The 24155-nt window shown below is 35.1% G+C and overlaps 1 protein-coding gene across 1 annotated transcript in view; it reads left to right on the top strand.

The window, feature by feature from the left end:
- Positions 1-24155, top strand: part of LOC128245578 (neuronal acetylcholine receptor subunit alpha-2-like) — a 69200-nt gene that overhangs the window by 25197 nt on the left and 19848 nt on the right. The window contains exons 2-3 of the mRNA XM_052963781.1: positions 16296-16519; positions 22113-22222. Of these exons, the coding sequence (XP_052819741.1) occupies positions 16296-16519; positions 22113-22222 (334 nt within the window). The remainder of the gene's footprint in view (positions 1-16295; positions 16520-22112; positions 22223-24155) is intronic.

Genomic DNA, 24155 nt, shown 5'->3' with positions numbered 1-24155 from the left:
TAGCCATTTATATACAAAGACGATGTGTTAATATGGTCGTTTATATGGAAATGGATAATCAATGAACTTAGTGTCATGAGCACGGAAGCAAGGGGATTTGACACATTGGAGGAACTATTAGGAAGCTTTATTGGGCGAACTTTAAGAATGCCCGTCTCAGGCTCTTTATATGACAACCAATCATCATGAACTGTTTTGATATGCCTTCATCAATGTTTCTTTAGAATTATATGTGCACAGTTGTCAACTACCAGTGGTCAGCATTATTTGTCCAATGAGAAGACACATTGAAAGATAAATTAATTTCAATAAATCAACAGTCAATCGTTATTGATTTAAAGCATGTGAAACGATATATCAAAACAATGGCTGGCCCATTTGGAATGTAGTTTACACACAAAAAATGCAGACCACTAAAAAGGCTAAAGGTAGTTAGTAAAAACTAACAAAAAATAAATGGTTTTGAGTCGCTTCAAAGCATTTTTTTAAGTATACAAACCGTATCTTTAATGCTTATGGTTAAAATATACGTTTTGTCCACGGTGTTTAATCGATCTCGTTTAAAACACAAGAAAACCCAGACGATCTTGGCAACTGTTATGAAGACTGACGGCGCGTGAACTTGTTCTGTTTCGTTTCTCATATCGTTTATTAAAGCTTACGAGTCACAGAAATCCCACGGAAATACGAAATCAATATAATTGTGTTAACAAGAAAATAAACACATTGTGGGGAAGTATTATTTGGGGAATAAAGAAGGATCCATTGTCTTAACGATAACTGTTTGTGTCATTTTATATGTACTGGCTTGGAATCATTAACATGTCTTTTGGGAAGTGATATACCGTTTGAGGAATTTTTAGCAAACTTTCATAAAAGAAGCTAAATTGTCCTATTTTTTGCTTATATTAACATCATTACGTCAAACAAAATCCCCTATGACTGGATAGCTTTTGAACAGAATATAGTAAAAAATAAACGTTTCCTTGACATTTGTTTAAATCACGTTGAAAATTCCAGACAGGTGCTTAACGATGAATGATTGAAACTTTAAGGATTGGTTGGAACGAGATTATATTCCGTACGACTAACTTACTGTTTTGTAGGACATTTGTTTTAAAGCCAATGTTACATTTTTGTTATAAGAAGTTTGTTTTAAACCAAAATTAACAATTATACATCAACGGTGTCATTTAGGTGATTGTGATTATCATGTCGTTTCTCATTGCGTTCTGTTGTGTTGATTTGGATGGTTTCTGCTCTCGTCCTACTAAGTAAGCAAACGAGGCTGATTTCATTTAAATGGAACTATCGTACCAGGTCATCGTCGGCAACCACGGGATTTTACTCCGCTGTACATCATAAATATAGCATAGCGTCGAAGTGTATTGAGGGTGTCCGACGGTTCAGGGTGATAAAGAGTAGTACAAGCTTTGAAGAAAATGAATGTGTATTAGAGGTTGCATCTACAACCAGATTTATTTGCATTATACACGAGCGCATCAACGAGGGTATATAAATTCAATCAAAAGAAAAATTGGTTGACGTAACTGTTTGTACATCACTTACTAGCGTGAGTTATAAGTAAATAGCGTTGCTATTTATCAGCACGTTAATTATTGCACGGTTAAGCTCCACCTTCTTGTAACGTTCCAATATGGGAGTCAGGGCCCCAGGTACCAGTTTCCCAGAAAAAAGTGTCCGGCCTGCTATACAAAATCTGTGTTACTGATTATGTTCTTAGTCCTATTAATTTGTCTAAATTATGATAATACATTATCTAATACTTTAAAATTGACTTTGTTGAATTATTATCTATAGTTTTCAAAATATTAACCTTTTTTACATTGAAATGACCAAAATAATACCCTTTTTATAACGTCACAAACACAAACACCAAAACAAACATACACCACCTACACAAACAAACCATACCCTAATCAAATTGCATTACCATTAAGTGATGTGATTATAGCTTTCGAACGGTCAGGGAAAAAAGAGTTCACTGGAAATCGAGTATATTGGAGGCTTCAACCTTTCTGTCCTGGACAATATTTATACTTAATTTAACTTAATGACGCAATAAATAGCCTTAATAGCGGAAAACCCACCTACAAAAAATGATATAATGTAACAAAAATACACTTTCACCTTCGTGATGCTTCTCTTGGGGTTTAATTTGTACTCATTGTCCTTACTGCAAGAAAACAGCGTCTTGCTTTTTACCATCGAGGTTCAGCAAATTTCAATACCATTAGAGAGACTTCATAAAACAATACTCTTTGTATGAATGACAGGATCCCCAACGGTGAATTATTGCGCATCAGCACGTCGCAGGCTAGTGTAAACAATTGATTTGTTCTAACAATATTAAAATCTCTGTACCAAAACCACAGAACGCAACAAAACCCCACAGACGTCCAAAACCTGAATTCAGTCCAGGCATATTCTACATAAAGAGATTGTAGAATATTCCCAAGAGTACGTGTGTGACAGCAGACTCAGACCAAAACGATGTGTCGAACGTTAGAAATATACGAAAGTAGTTTTAAAGTTTGTTTTCTGAGACAATATGTGTGTTTTTTGTAAATCGAATTGCTTTTTGTAAATGATATGAAAGACTAATATAAAACAGAAACGCTGATTATTGTATATCAATGAAAACAGATATTCTTATAATTTGCCAAGAAAAGAAGATTTACAAACTAACTATACTTCACGAGTTCACAATTTTAACTTCAAGAAATAACGATTTTAATTTTAAAATGTGAAATGTCGCCAGCGGCATTCGCATATACATGCATGTATGTGCTATGTCTTGTTTTTCAATTAATATTTTTTTTAGTTTTTGGTCATACAGTTTATTAAACAAAGTAAGTTTTCGCTGTGTGTATTTGTTTGTATTGTTCTTCGGGCTTCATTTACACTTTTCACTTAAAAAAATATTTAGTCATACAATTAACGTTTTAACATGAAAAACTCGTAATTCCAATGCAAGATATACTGCCTATCGTGTTTGTAGTGTTGGTAAACCATGCTATTAACAACTAGGAATAAATCGATCATTAGTTCTCCTCTGATAGCCACTCCAAGGATCGCATTGCAAATAATGACCTCTCTTATTGTATGTGTAAGTAAACCTGATACGTCTTTTGGGTATCGTTCATATTAACTTCGAAAAAAAGACATTAACTTGGCCAGAGGGTGAAGTATTTCAATTTGCTAACGAGGCCAATGAATGAAATATATATGTGCATGATAACCATTAGGAAAGGCGATACGTGATTTGAAGAGCACTATAAAGAAGAAGCATTAATTAAAAAGATACTATCACTCACATCCTTATGAGGATGTGCGGTTTTAACCAGGTTTATGGTGTGCTAACATCTCTGTTACTCTCCGACCACTTATACAATACAAAAGGGTATATACAAAATAAGGCAAACTTTCCAAAGCCGAACAAGGACACGTGGTTTAAACCAGGTTTATAGTGTGCCAAAATCCTCTTACTCTCGGACTTTACGCACAATACAGAAGGGTTTAAACAAATGAAGGCAAATCTGCCATAGTCGAACAAGAACACTTGGTTTAAACCAGGTTTATGGCGTGCCAACATCCTCGTACTCTCATACCATACGCACAATACAAAAGGGTATATACAAAAAAGTCAAATCTGCCAAAGCCGAATGTGAACGGGTGTTAAGTTCAACAAGAAATACCTCACTGACGCCTCTCTTCTCATCGCACTGGCGTGCACGAGCTTCCAAGTAACTCACATAATAAAACCATTAAAACTCATATGGAAATTTTGTGGCTGTTTTAAATACTAAATGGATTTTTTGCGCTTGTTAATCTGCTTAATGTTGTTTGTTTTTTTGGTTGTCAAACTTTTAAAGTTAAAATTAATATCAACCGAGGTTGCTATGAACGTTTTGAGGGTTAACATTTTATGCTATAATCTTCCATTGGAACTGATAACTATTGTATTATACCGAACGAATATTGTTTATACCGGTTACGTCTGTGAAACGCTGAGTGTCGACTTACACAGTTTTTGAACTATATTTTATTTGATATGTTTTTGATATGAGTCTACGTCAGTATCCATAACATTAACAAAGTTAGGATTTTGCAAATGGTATATTGATAGTCTTCCACAGTCTGCATTGGCTTACTGCAATATTTTTGAAGTAATACCCCAAACAGAACTCCTGATGCATTTAACTCAAAGGTAGCCGAGGTTATTATGAATGTTAATATATGCTGAAATTTTGTCTTTGAATTCCACACTTTTAAAAAGCGTTTCTAACGCGATTCAACAAAAGTCTGTTGCGTGATTGATTGATTGATTGATTGATTGATTGTTTTCAAAATAATTATAGCATTTTCGTTCATTCATCAGATAATAGACCCTTTCTTTATAAGAAACTTTATTCTGCATGCTTCTTTTTATCTTATTCGGAATGCAAATATATCGTTGCAGTGTAATTATTAGAGATTTCTGAAGTCAGATGTCAGCGAAATAATTCCGCAAAGCAACACTAATACCATTTCCATTCTAATATAATTAATTAACACCGTTAACACGCGATTATGCAAATCGTCATATGAATGCAAAAATGGGTCTTTAAGTTGATTTCGTTGTCATAATTTGGAAGGATACTTGAAAAAACAATTAACATTTACATTCAAAAATTAATGATATATGGCTAAAATCGTTACAAACGTTTTAAGAAAATGATATTTTTCGGCATAAAACATCAAATGTTTGAACGTTAATATGCAAAGCTACGATCTGATGTTTTGTCAGCAGTCTAAATCATCCAAGACAAAAAAAAACAAAGACATAAAAACGGCAGAAGTGTAGAATTGAATTTCCAATTCTTTCACTGACTCTGCTAAGGTTTCTTGCCGCCATAAGAAACTGTTTTAATTAAGTAAATTCACCACAGGAAGAGTGTTTTTCACGAACTAATGATAATGTAACAATCTCTTTCATTAGTGTTTGCATTTCAAAATGCGGTTTACTCTAACCATTGTCTCGTGGGGCCATTGATACTGATAATGAACATGCTGGAGCTGTTGAAGATGTAATGCTGATTTTTTATGACAGTCAATGGCATTCATATTATGTAAACATGCCTTATGGTGTTACCGCTGTCTCATTAGAGTCCTTAATCCGAATAAGAACTGCAATACGACTATTCCGATGAAGATGTTTGCTGAATATTGAAAGATGCTGATATTTGATATAGTCAAGACAAGTTAGACAACTTCAATATGGCAGAAGTTTTATCGCGTTCAGTATTACGAACAATAATGTACATTTCAATGTTTTTGTCCCACCGGGGCTTTGGGAAGGGAGCTTTCACACGAAGTTTATTTAGACAAACTGCGTGTTTGTCCAAATCTAACCCATAGAACTGCGATTGTTGTTTTCAAAATCACCCTGGAACAGCGAATATTGTTGTCCAAATCCCAGCCCTGCAGCAGCGAATGTTTTTGTCCGAATTACACCTCTGCAGCAGCGGAGTATGTAAAAATCCTTTGCATCGGATGTGTTCCAGGCATCAAAAACAAATTGGAAAAAGACGACCAATTGTATTCCCGGGGTAACAGTCTCCCCGGGCCTGTCAAAGTTCTGCCTTTCTGGAACCACTCACTGTCTACAATCCCCTATGTACCCGCATTTCCTCGTCTGTCTGCATGGCCTTTTTAATTAGTTGCCACTTAACAAAAGGTCTTTTGTTGGCTATATATTTCAATTTTGAACATTTAAATTCTAAAGGAACTGAATGTATTCAGGATATCTTTAAAGTGCACTCATGTTGTGTATTAGAACTAATATAATTATGTAAGTTTTTTATATGTGTGAAAGTTTCATTTGTTCAATTTTAATTTGACATACATATGTGAGACCATTTTTATTTCAGCAACGTCCATTTGAATGTTCGTCTATATGTAAAACTTTATATATGTATGAGAGAAATTCGTTTGTCCAGCCATTATTTAAATATGCATATATATATATACATATGATATGGGAGAAAAGTGCATTTGTTCGTACAAACATATTTAAGAGAAGATATTACAAACTCTTTTATTTGTTTAGCCATGCTTTAAATTTATATTGATCTGTGAGAAAGATATATGTGTGTATGTGTGTGTGTTTGAACAATTTAATTTGTTCCATTAGGCTTAAAGTTTTCATAGAAATGCGAGCCAATATGTATGTGAAAACTATGACTACTTGAGGCTATATTATATGCCTGGGATGGTGAAAAATAGAAACAGAGATTACAGTAATTACGTAAAAGACGAAATTCGTTAATGAAATAGGACCATATGCGTCGAAATGTACCCCCTGGGATCATCATTGCTACTGTCACTGTGTAAACTAGCCATTAAATTGACAGCATCCCTCGTTAACTTCTTGGATCAAATTTAACCTTGTAAAGCACACGAACCAAATGTGAACGTTTGATTGCATGCAAAGTACTAATAAATGGGATGGCGTGATCTTTTAAGAGTACATTTAATTAAAGTATTTTTTCTGTAAAAGAAGTTGGCGTCCACAACTGTAGCCGGTTCAAAACTCTTTATGGGAGATGAATCATTTTTATTAACATTAAAGCCAATATCAACGACCGGTTTAAACTTGATCCGCGAAAGGACATAAATAATTCAAGCAAGTGGGATCTCGATGTCTATCATACATTGACATCAAAGACAAAAAACAATGTATGTGTGAGTGATTGTGTTTTTGCATGATCCTTTGCACTCATTGCATTGAAAACGTGAAAAACAACACTCTTGGGTATATGTAAGTGTGAATGTAATATTTATATGAAAAACTACAGGAGAAAGCACAGTAGTCGAAAGTTTAAACATATACACCGTTTGATGGCACAGAGTCGACGCCAAAGACATGTAAGTTTATTTATACTCGCACACGGGCAAGGCCTATTCAGCGAGTGCTCCGATAAGATTGTTGGTCATCTAATGTTTTGAGCATAGTGCACAGACAGAATGTAGTCCTGGTTAGAGCTACACTGGTTCTTTAACGTGCACCAGTGTCAAGCACTGTCAAACGGGACCCCATATAACGCCCCTCCTGAAAGACCCTTGGATTGAAAGTCAAACATGTTACCACTAAACCATGGATTGGCCACCCACACTGTGGGGTGCTATTCATTATACAGTTTAAGTTAATTGTATGGCCATTTACATCATCCAATGTATAGGTCCGTTACTAATAACAAGTAAACCGACTACTACATAGTTCGTAGATCCAATTAAGACCAATATTGAATACCAGCCCTGGGCTGGTATTCAATATTGGTCTTAATTGGATCTTAGAACGATGTAGCTAATCGGATCACTTGTTATGAATAGCTGACCAATACAGTGAATGAAGAAAATGATGTATGACCCTAAGATTAACTTAAGTTTCATATTGAATACCACCCCAGGTCCTAAATAAGACAAATTGAAACCGCCACCATGCAATTTTTATTACTAATGTAGCTATTTTATTTTATTCAATAATCTATAAAGGCATGTAAAAAAAAATGAGAATATAAATGCAAAAGTCTAACATGGTATTTGAAACCAACATTATAAGGGGATATGAGTGAGTTTGTTGCCGACATCAGATACGGCCCTCTCGCTTATTGCAACTTTTAACTATTATTGTCGTTATATATAAACTAATTAACTGAAGTTTTTATGTTTTTAAAAACTCCTGCCTTTGGCGCTCGTAGTACCAACGGACTTGAGCTACTCGTTATTCATGAAACTCACGAGTTATATACCATGTATCGATTGGACACTGGGCTCGTTAAATGACCAGCTCGTAAAGCTTATGACATTCTCAGCTCCGTGATAAAATAAAGCCATCTAAATATGACAGACTTCTTGGATTATGATTCATGCGAACAGTCTCCAGTCTGAGAACAGACCCCAGTGGCAAGTATGCAAATCTTGTGTTTAATTGTAACTTTGCTCCTAGTTAAGTTTTGATGATGACGTTTGCTCGATCGTTTGTTTTTTTTCTAAATTTTTCAATTATACACAATTATGTTTGTAAAACGAATGATATAAAGAGGATTCTTTGTAATTTAATAAAATCCTTTTATGAGTCTGAGTTCATTTATAGAGTTTAAACTGTTCGTAATCATGGAACATGCTAATGTTTTCAAGTAGAGTGTACAAGATATGAAACAAGTTTTGATACGTACTCTTTACTTAAATAAAAATAAGTGTTCCTTGGAAATTTATATTTGTATGTGAGCGTTGTATTATTCCATTGGTTGTTGGTTTTGGTTCAACTTTTGATCTCTGAGCCATTTACAATTCTAAGGTTAAGTACTCCTGCACTAGTATAACCCCCCAGAAAACTCCAGGGTCCGTATTCACTAAAGTCTTGAGTCTGAGTTTGAAAATCAGGCTCAGAAAACTGATAAATTGTTTCAAAAATGATATAATAAAACATTTTTTTTACAAAAGATGTTTATTTAATTGTAGAGCCGATTATTTGAAACAGGTACAGCACCCTTTACCATCTTTGCGTCTATACTATCATTTCACAACAAAATTAAGATTTTGCTTTTCTGAGTCTTAGTCTAAATCTCAGACTGAAGACGTTAGCGAATACGGGTCCTGTTCCGCTGACCATTCTGAGGCGGTGACCCCAACTTTTATGGATTATGTTATTTTGATCCTTGTGCGATCTGTCTGTGTTGTTTGTACCTTGCGTGTATTTCCTTCAGCGCCTATAAACGGGTCTTTTTTCTTTTTGAAATTGTCAAAAACTGACAATCCGTTTATTTCTTTATAAAAACAATTATTCCATACAGTTTGTACAGATTCAAAAATACAAATACACTATATGGTTATATCATAGCTCCGAATACGCGTTTAATGATATTCTTTTATCAAATCCAATAATGTTCTTAACAAAATCATTCAAAAAACCGAAATTCACAAAAAAAAATATTCTGAAATAAGTTTGTATGGTAAGCAAATTGGAATAAAATGTGTTCAAAATATGACTGTGCTTTGATCTCCTATCACTAATGAAGTATGTGTTAAACTAAAGTAGCAAATTTCACTTCAAACTATTTTGATTATTATATTGATATGACAATTATATTCTTTTTGGTCTATTTGACAGCCTATGACAGACAATATATCTAATGTTGTTAAACAATTTGTTTATACCACGTTCTTTAACAAAGCATTACTGTTTGACCAAATTTGTTAATGTGGAACATTGGATAAAAAATCGTTTTTATTTCACTGATGAATCTCTGTAAACAACCGGAAAGCATAAAATAAAAGCATGTGTTAACCAAAAAACTTCGTAACTTAATAGACATCAAAGCCAACTCCAATTTTGATCACATTTAAATGCTGTCCCGTACATTTTACCAATTGATGCCTAATGCAGTTCCTTGCTTCTTACAGATTGCATTTGAATAGTTGAAAACAATAATCAATTCCATCCGCTTTCCACACCTCAAGTGTGATTTCCCCAGAGGGTCCTTAAATTTCCTCTGTTTTACATTTATGCCAGAAACAATATTTTAGGAGACCTTTCTTTGGTTGAAATAAATTCAGTATACAGCACGTTAACGTTTGAAAATTAGAAAATGCAATTATTGTAATCATGAAATCGTTGTCCTGGTTATTGCATTGTAATGAAATTTGAACGTATATACCAGGGTGAGGAAGCACGTGACTTCAAAGGGGTTCTCCAATGGATCTCCACGGGTCAAAACCGATGCAAACAAAAAAGGAAGACAGATTAGATATGAAAATATTTCATAGCCAATAATAGACAATGCTATTTTCTGCTTCTTCACTATTGAAATATTTTAGAGTTGCTTGTATTTTAATGATGCAATCGTTGGCCAAAATTTCGACTTGACGAAATTTTGTTGAACGATGCAACGCTTTAATTTTGCCCAAGGTTTGCATCATTAAAATAATTAATTTGGATTTTAAATATTGCCACAAGACAAGATTTCCACGATGCTACAGACGACGGTCTTCAACAAGGGGGGTAATTATGTGAAGACAATAAAAAGGGAGTTTCATACGTGTGCTTGTTTTATCTTTGCCCGTGGGCAAGATAAGAATTTCAAGCATGGCCAAATTTTTGGATCTACTTATCTGAGGTGGGAGAAAAGTAGATCCAAATATTTTGCCATGCTTTAAATCTTGATCTTGTCAATGGGGAATAAGTAATAAAATACGCCCAAAATGCATCACTTCGAACTAGAAATTGTTAAAATTGTCGTGTGTTACAATCCCAACCCCCCCCCCCCCCCCCTTCAAACATTTTCAAACAAACAAAAGCGCAATATGTATGGTGCAGAACTAATAGTCCATTCTCCCTTGTAGTATTATTCATAGGGACTCGCTCATAGTTTTGTACCAAAACTTGTTTTCATGGTAAGCACCAGACAACACTTATTTTACTCTATCATAACGAAATTGAAGAAAAAATACAAATATAGTATATAAACATATTTTGGTTTTAGGAGGTGCGGACCCACACCGGTAAAGTCAATAAAACAACAGAAAACAGACGCCAATGGGCCAATAGGACTTATATTAAAGGGGTGGATATATTTTAAAAAATACATTGATAACAACACGTGATAATGTCAATCAACCAATCATGCAAGAACGAATCGCTTATAGCAGTTATAAACGCTGATGAAAAGTGTTGTCTTCAAAGACGATAATTGAGCCTATATCAACATATGTTGCTTATGATTTGCCACACTTTGTTTTTTTCGTATTATTTTTTTTCAAAACATGAGCGAGTACCTTTAAATATTGGACGTGATACATTAACAACATTCAATATATTAATATGGTTGTGGGTTCAGAATTGTTAAAGATTAAAAACTCGACAAAAAACAGATCTTTTAGGCATTTTATTTTCCAAAATAACATTTAGTTTACTTTTCAACAATTCGAACAAAGTTGCATTTTTTAAGTATGTGCTTCTCTGTATTTAGGACATGAAAATAACTGCGAAAGGTTAACATACAGTTTGTGTATAATTGCATGTACTCATAGTCTGTTTTGTGGCAGGAGACCGTCCATTAACACTTTTCTGGAAGAAAATAGCCACGTTCGGGCAAATGGACGCCCGAAATTAGCCAAAATAGATTACACAGTGCCTCGAATGAAACGCGTTACCCCTGACTTGATAATACTTTAAGCCATGTTAAGGAGCTTGTTGATGTCGTGCGACACATCAAAACTGACGTAGGAAGTTGGAAAGCATTTCTGCAAGATTACAGGCCGCTAGAAATAGAGACATTTTGACAATAAAGGTTGACAAATTAGGACTTCCTCGTTTGTTCCCTGAGAAATGAAGTAAAAAACGTTGATACGCTATAATCTCGCCAAGTGCAGCAAAGCCATAAAATGTAATGCATTTAAAAAGTGTTGGGTTATTGATTTGCAGAATTTACAGGACATGAACTTTATTTACTTGATACTTATCGCCAATCTTTTGAAGACGGTTGAGATCATCATCATCATCATCATCATCATCATCATCATCATCATCATCATCATCATCATCATCATCATCATCACATCATCATCACGTTATTGTCGTCGTCATCGTCGTCATCATCATTATTATAACCATCATCAGCTTCAGCCGCAGCAACAGCAGAAGCATCATCAACAGCATTAGCACCATGAACATAATCATCATAGACTTCCATAAATTGGCTGATGGCACATGGCAATATGTACGTATGTAGGTTTCATTAAAATTTTATAATGTTGTCATTATGTGTGGCAACAAATGAAATGACACTTAATTGATGATGATCCTAGTCTTCGTTCACGAGGTCTGGCAAAAGCATTAGCTAGACGGATTCACGTTTTATGGCCCAGGCCAAAATTAGTTTTCGCACGAAAAGAATAGACGTGCATGGAAGAATAGACGGGAAAACTTTTTGAAATAGATAAATGGGTCTACGTCAGTATCCATAACATTTACAAAGGTGTTTTTTGCGAATTGTATATTGATAGTCTTTCACATTCACGAATGCATCGGCTTGCTGCTGCCAAATATGCAGTGTTTTTGAAATGTTTCCACAAAAAGAGCTCCTGACGCTTAGAACTCAAAAGTAAAACTTATATTGAGCTTAACATTCCGTGTTCAGATCGCGAAATGATAAATGCGTATGATATTACTGTCATGGTGAATGATATCTACGTAATAAGATGAATAAAATTACCACTGTTAAATAAGATTATGCAGCGCATTCATTGGGTGTTGGATGGGAGAGCGGGGACAATATGCTAAACCACATTATGTTGCGCTTCATCGCATGTTCGATCTCATAAAAAGGTATTAAAATTCGTAGGTCAACAAAAAAAATGAATTATATGTGTTTCCGAAGTGGTATATTGAAATGTATGTGATGTTCGTCGCAGTACAAATGTTCAACATTGTGAGCTATCAATCATGCATGACGTGTATAACTTGGTCCTGGTGCCCACATTCACTGGACCCATTTGTTTCTTTTTGTTTGAGTTGATTGTATGTGGATGTGTAAATTGTATGTAATTTATACATAATACAGTTGACAGAAAAGTACAATAAAATATGATTGAATAATACACTGGACTTCGTAGCGAAACACCTTTTTGTTTTATTTAGTTAGTCCCAAGTTACCTTGATCAACATATTTCTGTAAGATGTTATGAAATCTTCGGAAGAGAATAATACTTCAAGGGAGAATTATCCCACTATAGCACAACATAGAAACGAGTGGTATACGTTTACATAATAACAGGTAATAATGCTACTTGCTATGTGGTAAAATCTGCATTACAAATGTTGACCGTTTCATTTGTACCCCTTAAGAGGTTCAGAAATTTAACAATATTCGCTGTACCTAAAATACAGGTTAAGTTAATTTTTTACTCAGATTTTTATTTATATTTATAATTTATTATGAAAAAAATATGTCTGTACGTGTTTACATAATGTTGTTATAGTATAGTTGTAGTTGGGCCGATGTATTAACATACTGAATGATAACTGTCTTTGGTAATTCATTTAATTCAAGGTCAGACATCTTAGATTAAGATATTTTGAGTTCGAATTTTCAGGTTTAAATTTGACGTTTTAAAACCAATGCAGACTCCTGTTTTATCAATCCGTCCCGTTTTAGCACGACACTTCTCGTTTTCTAGGGATCTGAGAATTGTGTTTTCTCTTATTAAAACCATTTTACGACCAATTCCAATCCTTAAGCCAGATAACAGCAAATCTACAATCAGATTTGATCAAAACAAAATAATTGTAAAAATAATGCTGCAATTTGCATGATTGTTTGAATCCGCATTATTGCTCCTTTTGGCGAAAACAAATAGATAATACAAAAAGATGTCCCGCGCAAGTTTTTATAACTTACCGTAATTGTTTGGTTGGAATTAAAACCGAAAACTAAAATATCGTTTAATCACCTTCATACACGTGTTCTCCCCCCCCCCTCTCTCTCTCTCTCTCTCTCTCTCCCTCCCTCTCCCCTCTCTCTCTCTCTCTCTCTCTCTCTCTCTCTCTCTCTCTCTCTCTCTCTCTCTCACTCACAAGTTCTTTTTATGTTCCCTAAATATTACCTGAACTATTTACAGTCAGTTAATTTGGCTAAACCTTTGCTTAAATATACGCCAGTACTTCAATAGTAAAGTTGCAAATGGCATTCCCCTTCAAGGATCGTGTTATATGGAGTTTTCACAGTAACTATATCATGATTAGCAAATGTAATTACAAACTTGGACGCTTAATACATCTCTTTTTGTAATTGGCTTTTAAGAAGTCTCATTATTATGCATAGTTCAACACCATTCAGATAATGAAAAATACGGAACTCTCATCGGTTGTCATGAAGGTACAAGTGAAATAAATACAGTACAAAGAGGTTTTCAACCGATAAATGGTAAAATAACAATTTTGTTCTGTCAGCTGTTTTGCGCATCTATTTTTTATAAAGATAATTAAAGAGAGGGGGGAGACAAAAACTATCCAGGAAAACACATTGCGTGAATTGTTTTCTGATGGTGGAAAATTACTGAAAACGTCTGTAATTATTTAAACTCCAAAGAATTCCCATATGAACAACGTGTACGTTAACTGACAAGACCAATAGTTTTCTTTTCTCTCATTTTGAATGCGGTCCATATTTTGCACAGGATCCTTGTCTTATCGAGCGATTAGATGGAGCATCAGTCTTTGTCTCTATCGAGAGGAACACCAATTTGTCTTCTGGTAACTGCGAGGCGGTACAAAGCTGTACTGTTGCAGGGCATTGCAAGCAAAAGTCAACAAGCTGTTATGGAGAAGGTGTAACAGTATCCAAGACTTTCATTTGTTAAGTTAGAATGCTTTGTAACCGAGAAGCCTTTCAAAGCTGTACCGTTGCAAAGGTTTGCAAGAAATGTCAACAAGATATTATGGAGGCGGCGTTGCTATATCCACGACTTTAATTTGTTCAGTTAGTATTCTTTGAAACCGAGAAGCCGTACAAAGCTGCACCGTTGCAGTGGATTGCAAGAATGTTTACAAGTTGTTATGTGGGAGGTGTTGTAATATCCACGACTTTAAATGTTAAGTTAGAATTCTTTATAACCGAGAAACCGTACAAGACTGTACTGTTGCAGAGGATTGCAAGAAATGTCAACATGTTGTTATGGAGGAGGCGTTGTAATATCCACGACTTAAATTTGTTCTGTTAGTATCCGTTGTATCCTAAAAGCGTTACAACGCTGTACCGTTGCAGAAAATTGAAAGCTTAAGTTAACAAATTGTTATAGTGCAGGCCCCAATTTCTCGAAACTTCTTAAGTCCCTTATAAAAGGATTAAGTTAATCTCACTATTTTTGTTGTTTTATAAAATGTGTTATATTTATTTTTTTCAAGAATTTTTAGAAATTATGTAGGAATAATCTGTATGATTATCAGAATAACCATTTTTCATTTATCAAAATCCATTTTCAGTATGTATTTTGATTTATTGAAATAAGCGACTTAAGCCTGTTAAGCTTAAGAAGTTTCGAGAAATTGGGGCCAGGTGTTTAAGTGTCCATTACATTAATCTGTTGAGTTAGTATTTTCTGTAGTTCAGATTGTATTGTCATATGTTGATTTCCCTTGAGCCATTTACAAGTACATATTGAAATATAGCATAAAATCTTAACTGTAATTAAAAGGTATGTAAAAATATTGAACGTTACATTATTGTCTCTTGTGAAGCAATGAAATGGTAAATAGCAAACTCTATTAAATGGCTTCGAATATGATGATTCTTTAAGGCACTTTCCTTTTTGCAGGGACCTGAAGCCATTGTAGTTTATTTGGAGAACATTTGTATCGCTGTTTAATATATCATAATGCAGTTTATGGTTTAAAATACACCATGAGGATAAGAGAGAATAATTGGTGCCTCATAAAGGCTCCCGATCTAAAACAATTAAAATGTCATCTTTGTGTAGAAACTCTCTTCATTGTTGTAGACTACGACTGTCTGTACACCAACTTCATATTCAAACCGGTCGACGCGCCAGAAATAATATTGTTTGAAACCAAAGATATTGTCTCTGTTGTTATTCTAATGATATAAGAAATGAATTTCACTCTGTCTGTGTGTGTCGATCCTTTAATGATATTAGAAAGAAAAACGTTAAAAAATGCTATCAAATCAGATCGTCTGCATTTAAAAAAAATAATTTTGCTACAATCAAATAATAGAGCTTAGATTATAAAACTGTGTGTGTTTGATAAAGATCCCTTAGATTAAGAGACACTGTTACTAATGCTAAAACTTAATAGAAAAATTGCTCATCCTCATGTGCGTCGCTGACGATGTACAATGTACGAGTGGAAATAAACTGTATGTCTGTCTGTCAGTGTGTCTTTAAAAACAGACATATTGCGTAAATATGAAGTAAATCATAAGTAAGCCCTAATCTTCATTGCGTGATCGCTCATATCATAATAACATAGTATTTACACCTCTTTTTCTGGATGGGAAAATTCTATTCTAACCTTTATGCTTACTGTGTCTCTGCAATGATATATTTTCGAAAAAAAATGTTTCAGACATTTCATAGACTTACATATTTTCCCTGCACCATTAGAGGTCCCAAACGTCTAAAAAAGTATCTCTTCAGCCCGACAGACTATTTAACATCTTCTATAATAAACTCGACCGATTACTTAACGCCTGCTATCTATTCATTTTCTTCAGGTTTGGAAGACTGTCCGATCGACTGGAAAATGTATGAGTCGGTCTCGAAGGAAAAAGCGCTGATAAAATGTCTCCTGGATCGCTACAAGAATTACAGCACCGTGGGCAGGCCGGTTACCAACACATCCGACATGATCTCCGTCGAGTTCGGGCTCAGTCTCATACAGATAATGGACGTGGACGAGAAAAACCAGGTCCTGGAGACAAACGTTTGGTATACATATGTAAGTATAATGCACCAGTCAATTGTAACCACGGCCCCCAGGTCCGGGGAATAGCTGGGACGAACTGATGGTAAAATCCTCGCCATATGCCCCCGCACCCCAGGGAGCCTAGGTCACCTGAAAGATAAAAACACGGCCCATTTCCCCGGCTATCCCCGGTATACCCCCGGACCTGGGGGGGGGGGCGTGGTTACAATTGACTGGTGCCTAATATGCGTTACCAAAAAATGTTTGCTTCTCGGCCTACCCTATAGTTTTATTGTCACCGTTCCTTATTTGTTTGAGCTTTAGATTTGCTTTTCCTTCTTGGACTGAGAAGACACATAAAGTAATATATTTTTCAAGCGTTCTTATTAACGTTTATCGCGACAAAATGGCGACGGTTGTTAGTGTGTAAATGAACCAACTTTATCTAAACAAAAAAGTCCCGATGTAAAGGGTGGAGGGGCAGCAGTGAAATCCATACAAACAGGTTGGTCTCACAGTATATGGACAGTGCATATAACAAGTAAAGTTCATGTTTAATTGTGCACGTGTTTTCACATTAAACTTTTTAAATATGTGCATATCGAAATGCTAAATAGCTTTAAAATTAAGCGAATGTTAAAAGATGTTTTTGATAACCAATTATAAAAATGCTTTAAAACAGCACATAACATAATATGTATTGTAGTAGAAGGCCTCTGGCCTAGAGTACAATTATTTGAGAAAAGTACCTCCAAATTCTTTACTGTATCAACAAAAGTTAAGAACAAGAAACCACAGACTAGCAATAGAAACATATCATAGGAACAGAACATATACAGATTATATATTAAATCCTAATTTCTATTATTTAAATGAGGAAATATGTTAACACCGTATATTTTCTATAATTAATTTGACCCAATACATTGCATTGTCTTTGTTATTTACCCCAATATGTGCATGTTGTACATGAATTTGAGAGAATAAACGTGTTGAATTGATTTGACTTGGATACAGCCAAGGAAGCACGTTGTATGCGTATGCACAATGATGTTGCATCTTTATACGAACGCACTGTTAATGATTATACAAAAGCATTTTGCATAATATTTAAACATATGAAAATTGCACATGTATATATAAACACGTTGCATATAAATGTATAATGTATAATAACAATGTATATGCGAAACCACATTGCATTTGTATGTATTGGTATTCTAAATATTAATTAACATACATTGTATAACATTAGATTGCGCGGTAACAAGATCCAAGCATGTTAAAACATAATTTCGGACACGTTTAATTTAGATTTCTTTTTTTAAGAATGTGACTTCTTATACATCACGAGAAACATATTTAAAAAGGAAATATGATTATCAATTCACTCGTTGAATCGTTAAAGTTCTACACGAACTCACATCCGTAATATAATTAATGTCACATAATATTTAGCGGGAAATTCTTATTTCTCAATCGCTTCATAAACAGTCTGACCCAAGTGAATATCCGTGGACGGAAATTTGTACAAAATATATCCGCGACCAGTAAATGCCAGGACAATAGACGTAATAAGCACATTGTGAATTGCCATGTGAGAAAACCCAGTGTCACACGTTTACCGTTGGCAGTTTTTTTGTGAAACGATAGTAATTGGAGAAGACGGAAATATTAACGGCTGTCCTTTCATATAAACTAGTGGTGTATGTGTTTGTTTTATTTCTGGTAAATCACATGAGTACATAAGACGTTTCTGTAGGGGTTATTTGCTCGGGTATTCAGGAGCAGTCCAGTATTTGACGTTAGAGGGGTAGGGGGCATAAACTGTGGGTGCAATTCTTAGTGCGCCCGCTCTCCACATAAATTAATGGTTTCAAATGTGGTGGGGCCACCCCGAGAAAAGAATATTAAACTAAAATGGTGAATTTTGGAGTACTTTGTACATATTCTTTTACTGTATTTACTCTCCACACACACGCATGCACGCACGAACGAACACGCACACACACACACACACGCGCGCGCGCGCGCGCGCACACACTGAATTCTCTAGTGGATAATTTAGCGTCAGTTTTTATAGATGGGGTGTGATAAAATTATGAAAAAGAAAGACGGTATTGTAATTATATGAAATATATATTTGGCACTTGTCTCTATTATACCGCCATTACTCGTTCTCATTACGTTCTCTAAAACAGTGGCCTAACGGGATCGGTAATGTTGCTCCAGAAGGTTGAGCCTGCTCAAAATTCTCGAGTGGCCATCCCGTCCTGTAATTAGACGGATTTACAACGTACTTAAAACAAGATGGATAAAATCGCCGTACTTCGATCGTAACAGGGACGTGTTATGACGTGGTGCGGTCGGGCGTCAATTGGCAGTACGTATGTTCACCAACCGGTCCGTTCCGTAGATCATTCGACCTGTTCACAGACAGATCCAACTCGACCGCATTACATGTTTTTCTGTGTATTTGTTCCGTCTAAATGCGATCAATCTTCTTTGAGAAAGAAGATCTGAAAGAAGTTTGCAACACGTTTCTCTACAGTTCGCAGTAGGTTTTTAATACTCTCTACTCGTTTTGAGTACGTTAGTTGCATTTTTACGCAGTTCAAACAACGTCTACCCCGTCTGAGGTACAACAAGACAAGGAACAGTATTTCTCACTGGTTAAACATTTGGTCACAAGATTATTAAAGTCTGTTGATGACTTCAATAGTATAGTATTACTTGCCTACCTTGCAGCTCTTATCATGTTGATTGTTGATTTCATGATTTGTTGTTCGATGCAAAGAACACAATGACATGGTAGAACAACAGAGAAAAAGTAGACCTGTTGGGTGAGGATTTGGTTAAAAGCAGCTATAGTGAATCAGACTGACTGAATCGTGCTGGGTTTAACTGTCTGTGAACTAGTTAGAACGGATTTCGAAGTATTTAAGGGACGAATTAGAACTAGTAACGATCAGGTGTAAGCTGATCATATATGGGCGTTGGTGGCTTGGAAACTGTGTCCCCATAAGGTTAACGGGCAATTTTACCCGATCTGAACTTTATATAAATAGATCATACACGGAATTAAGACGAGATTGACGTGTGGAAAACTCTTTATGAACTAACCAGAATCGCATTGTAGACATTATCAGGCCGAATTTACATTGAGCCAGATAACAAACCGTTTTACAATATTTGAGGACATGGTGGACATTTTTGGAGCTATTTTGGTGTAACCGTACCTTTAAGTCTTGTTTTATTCACAGGAAGCAAATTCGTCATATGTCCGGAATGATGATAACAACCCAATGTGTATTACATAATTAAACGTGAATGGCAAACTGCCATAGTGATGCTCATTTTATCATGTATCCACTCTAACATTAAACTAACGCATCTGAATATTCTTACGTATACCTCTGAGTTTATTATATAAATACGGCAACAGCAAAAACAGAAACAATCTATTCAGCTTTATTCACAAACCGGTTTGTCCCTTTCTTAGAATCAATGCCAAGAACAAAAGAAAATGAGATATAGAAATAAAAGCTGGTTACGTCGTTCAGACATGCTTTCTGGCATGTGTTCTCAGACTGTAATTACAGACTGCCAAGTACTCTGAACAACCAAGCTATTAGGCTCTATTAAATGTCATTCAAAGATATTGCAATAGCCATCTTGTATTCCTGGTACACATTTTTGTTACAATACACTCAGATACTTTAAAAACGAATTGCATGTTTTTGGGAAATTATTTTTTGAAAAACGAAAAACTGTTCAGCCCAGAATATTTCTTATGAATTAAGTTGCTTGGCAATCCTTGAAACTTAATTTTCGATGAAATATACTAGGCTGAACATACTTTTTCGATTATCAAAAATAATTTTCGAAGAACATAAATTGCGTTTTTAAAGTCATACAGTGTAGTGTATAATGTTCGGTAGTAACGTTTATGGTGGATATATGAGTTGGCTTAACTTTATATTGTTGTTTACTGTTGATGATGTATATGTCTTATATGTCTGTAGGGGTTACATACAGACAGCATATTTATGGGGGAAAACATGAACGATAGGGAAAAGGGCACGTTTGATGTAAAAAATTATTGCAGTAGCTATGGTGCGGAAGTCGGGGTAGTTTAAATGTGCGCATAAGTACAAGCAAATAACGCACGCATCCCCACCTTGTCATTTATTGCAAAATATGAATATCTTTGTTAATAAAATTTCTTTTCTTTGTGTTATTATTGCTCATTTCTAGTCGGTCGCCTGTCGGGAGTGTCCATCACTTTTCTAGTAAAGGGCAACATGACCTTGATTTTTGACATACCATCGCAACATTTGTTTTTACACTTAAGCTTATAAGATCAGCCCAGTACAAAATCAGTTCACCAAAGCACGGCTTCGCTTCACATCATTTATGATTACATCAGTACACGTTATCCCTGTTCGATAGCCAAATGCATTAACTTGAATTCTGCGCACCGAATATTCTGCCTGTAATCGCGAGCGCCCGTAATATTTCTAGTTAAGGTAACCGTTTTTTCTCTGACCTACCCTAAAATAAATAGGAATTATTTACTGACAAGGACCAATTAACATAATAAGTTTGAAGACTTAGTCGATCGAAAGGTTTTGATCGTTAATGAAAGTACGATGCCGACGACGCGAATTACGGCGCGCGCGACGAGGCCGGACTAATAATATACAAAATAATATATTATGGATTTTTTTTCCGGTCCGGGCCGAGGGCATGGTAGCGAGACTTGCCTAGGCATGTCAGATTGTCGTATATTTCGATTATGGCCGACACACATTTTATTTATTTATTTTTTGCATGCCATAAATGTTCAATCAGTGTACAAATTGACGTAGAAAACGCCAATGTGTACGTTCCATCAAATACCGCGAGCCACGTCGTTTACTGAGGGTATATATATATGTGTGTATAGCTTCAATGAAGTGATGGAGATTGACCCAGTGGCATCGAATAAAGCATTAATAAAACTAAACATTGCGTGTGCCATATAAAATATTCGCTACACACCAATCTATGTATGTGTATGTGATTTACTACTGTCGAAGTAATGGAGACCCAACATAGTTTGATGGCCTCAAAACATTAATAAAAATACTCAACTATCATTATTGCATTCGGAACCAATCGGCCTTTTTCCATCAACAACCTCGGATGTATGCAGGAATTTTTTAAAACTTAGTTTAAATTGATTGCAAGTGAAGTGTTTTATTGCATAATTAATTTAAATTCTTAAGAGTAAAGTCATTAAGTTTGCCTGCCTGAAATTACTACGCGATCTTCTTGCAGCGTAGTAAAACTGTAAATATTTCTGACATTGTAAACCGTCCATATAGATCCAAGGTTGTTTTCGATGGAGAATGGCCGAGGTGTTCCGAATGTCATTATTGTCAACAGGCGGCTCGTTGGTGGTGGTGTGTTTGTGAGTGACATACGCCCTATACTTCTAAAGTACACGTTTCTTTCAAAGCCATGGGTACGCCTAATTACAGTGAAACCCACCTTGTTTGATATACAATTTAAACTTGTTACCATGTTTCTATAAAAACAGTGCGTAGTTTCATATGTATGTGTGTGTGTTTTTCTATTTAAGAAATGGACAGACGCCTTACTACAGTGGGACCCCGAAAAGTTTGATGGTCTCCAGAAGATAATGGTTCCCCCAGAGAGCGTCTGGATCCCGGATATAGTCCTCTATAACTTGTAAGTCTAATGTTTACTTGCAAGAAAAAAAATAATCAATTGGTGAGCAGCAAACCAAATTTTAATTCAGCTTTGAATTGAATATGTTAACAAGATTAAGATCAAACTTATGTTTTTTATCATGCTTTGCCTTACCTGATGGCAGTCCGTTTATTGTGTAATATCACACGATCATACATTTATTTCAGTTTAAACATTCAACATAAAGCATACAATGAAATATGTCAAAATGATCTTTGGCACGTGCAAAACATATATTACGATTTATTCATGAAAAATACATTACCAAAAAGATGGGATTATTCTATTATTAAGAGTTACCATGTCATAGAGTCATAAGAATAACTATAATTTGAAAAAAGAATGATTTAAACAATCTTTGTATGAATCGGAATCATATTGTCTCAGAAATTTGAACATAATTTATCTAGTACAGTCGAACAGCTTACTGAAGCTTGGCTCGAAAGAAGGTATAAACAAATCGGTACTTTACAGCCAATTCGAGCCAACGAGGAATTCGAGACCCAAGCGAAATTGAGCTTACGGGGTTCGAATAAAATCATGGTAATTTTTTATTTAGAGATTGACGTCATTTCGATTGATTAAAATATAAAATGTTGTTTAAAATTTTAAATACCATGGCTGCCTTCTAAAAATACATAAAACAAACTCTTCTAAATTTTAATCAATTTCAAACAATAGTGCACTTATGAATCAATTCAAAACCGAACTTAAACTTGGATTGCTGTCTCCTGAAAAAAACAATAGCCTTTCCACAGAAGTGTTGCATATCTTCGTAAAAGTGTTGACATATTCATCCTTGTTTCCTGTTAAACATTATTAATACCAATTGACGGCACTTGAGCATTGTTGACGCTGTGGTCGTTAACCGTTTTCAAAGTGTTTAAACCATATTGTCTGATCCTGGGAACTACACCCCGCACCAATAACTTAAAAGAAACCAAGCGCAAATTATTATATACTCTTTATGAAATATAAATTAGTTTTACACTTCTATAATCGGTGCTTAATTCAAAGGAAAAATTTAACGATGAAATTCTTGGCCAAAATTTCAAAGCGCACACAGTGTCGCATCGTTCTACAAAATTCCGCCAAGTTAATATTTTGGCCAAGGACTGCATCATTAAAATACAAGCAAATCTAAAATATTTCACACGTGAGGATGCAGAAAATAGCATAGTCTTTTATAGGCTGAGAAATATTTTCAAAACAATTCTGTCAAAAAGGTTTTTTAGAAATTAACGTCACTTACTTGTTTGTTTACGTTGGTTTTGATCTGTGATGACAAATGTGAGAACCCCCGTTGAAGTCACGTGATTCCTCACCCTGAGTACCAAACATATTTCCTTTTCGGTTTTAGTCAAGAATCGAAGAACCCCATTTATTAACTTGGTGTATGGGTGTAACTTCGATTTCGAATTTCATAAGAGTTTTGTGTTTTTACGTTTTTAGAAGTACATACATTTCCGTCGCAAAGGTATCGTTTTTGATTTTTTAAAATGAAATTGGTTGCCTTTCATACTTGATCTTACTACATGACACCAGAGGACCGTCTCATAAAGAATCCTATGTGGGTTTTGTTTGGTGGTCACCAAGCCGGACAAGTCCTTTTCCCGGGTTCTCCGGTTTCACCCAAAACACAGTACCTCACTCACGAGCAACATCGTACCAACGAGAGTTACACAGTAAAATTTATGTAACTTTCTTCAAAATCGTTGTCAAAATATTGATAAAGTTTAAACTAAAATTCCTAGAGCCGATTTTATGTCAAGGAGATATATTGAACAGCAGTCAGACATTTTCTTAGGTAAAAATTCGTCATTGGAATCCCAAATTAAAGGTTTAAAAGTTAAACAGTTATGAACACGCGGCCCAATGTTTGGTTTACCGCCCGGTCGATTTATCTTTACCA

Source organism: Mya arenaria, chromosome 2 (genome assembly GCF_026914265.1).
Source record: "Mya arenaria isolate MELC-2E11 chromosome 2, ASM2691426v1".
In the NCBI taxonomy this organism is placed as follows: Eukaryota; Metazoa; Mollusca; class Bivalvia; order Myida; family Myidae; genus Mya; species Mya arenaria.
The sequence above is the reverse complement of the archived record's forward strand: the minus strand, read 5'-3'. Positions and strand labels throughout refer to the sequence as shown.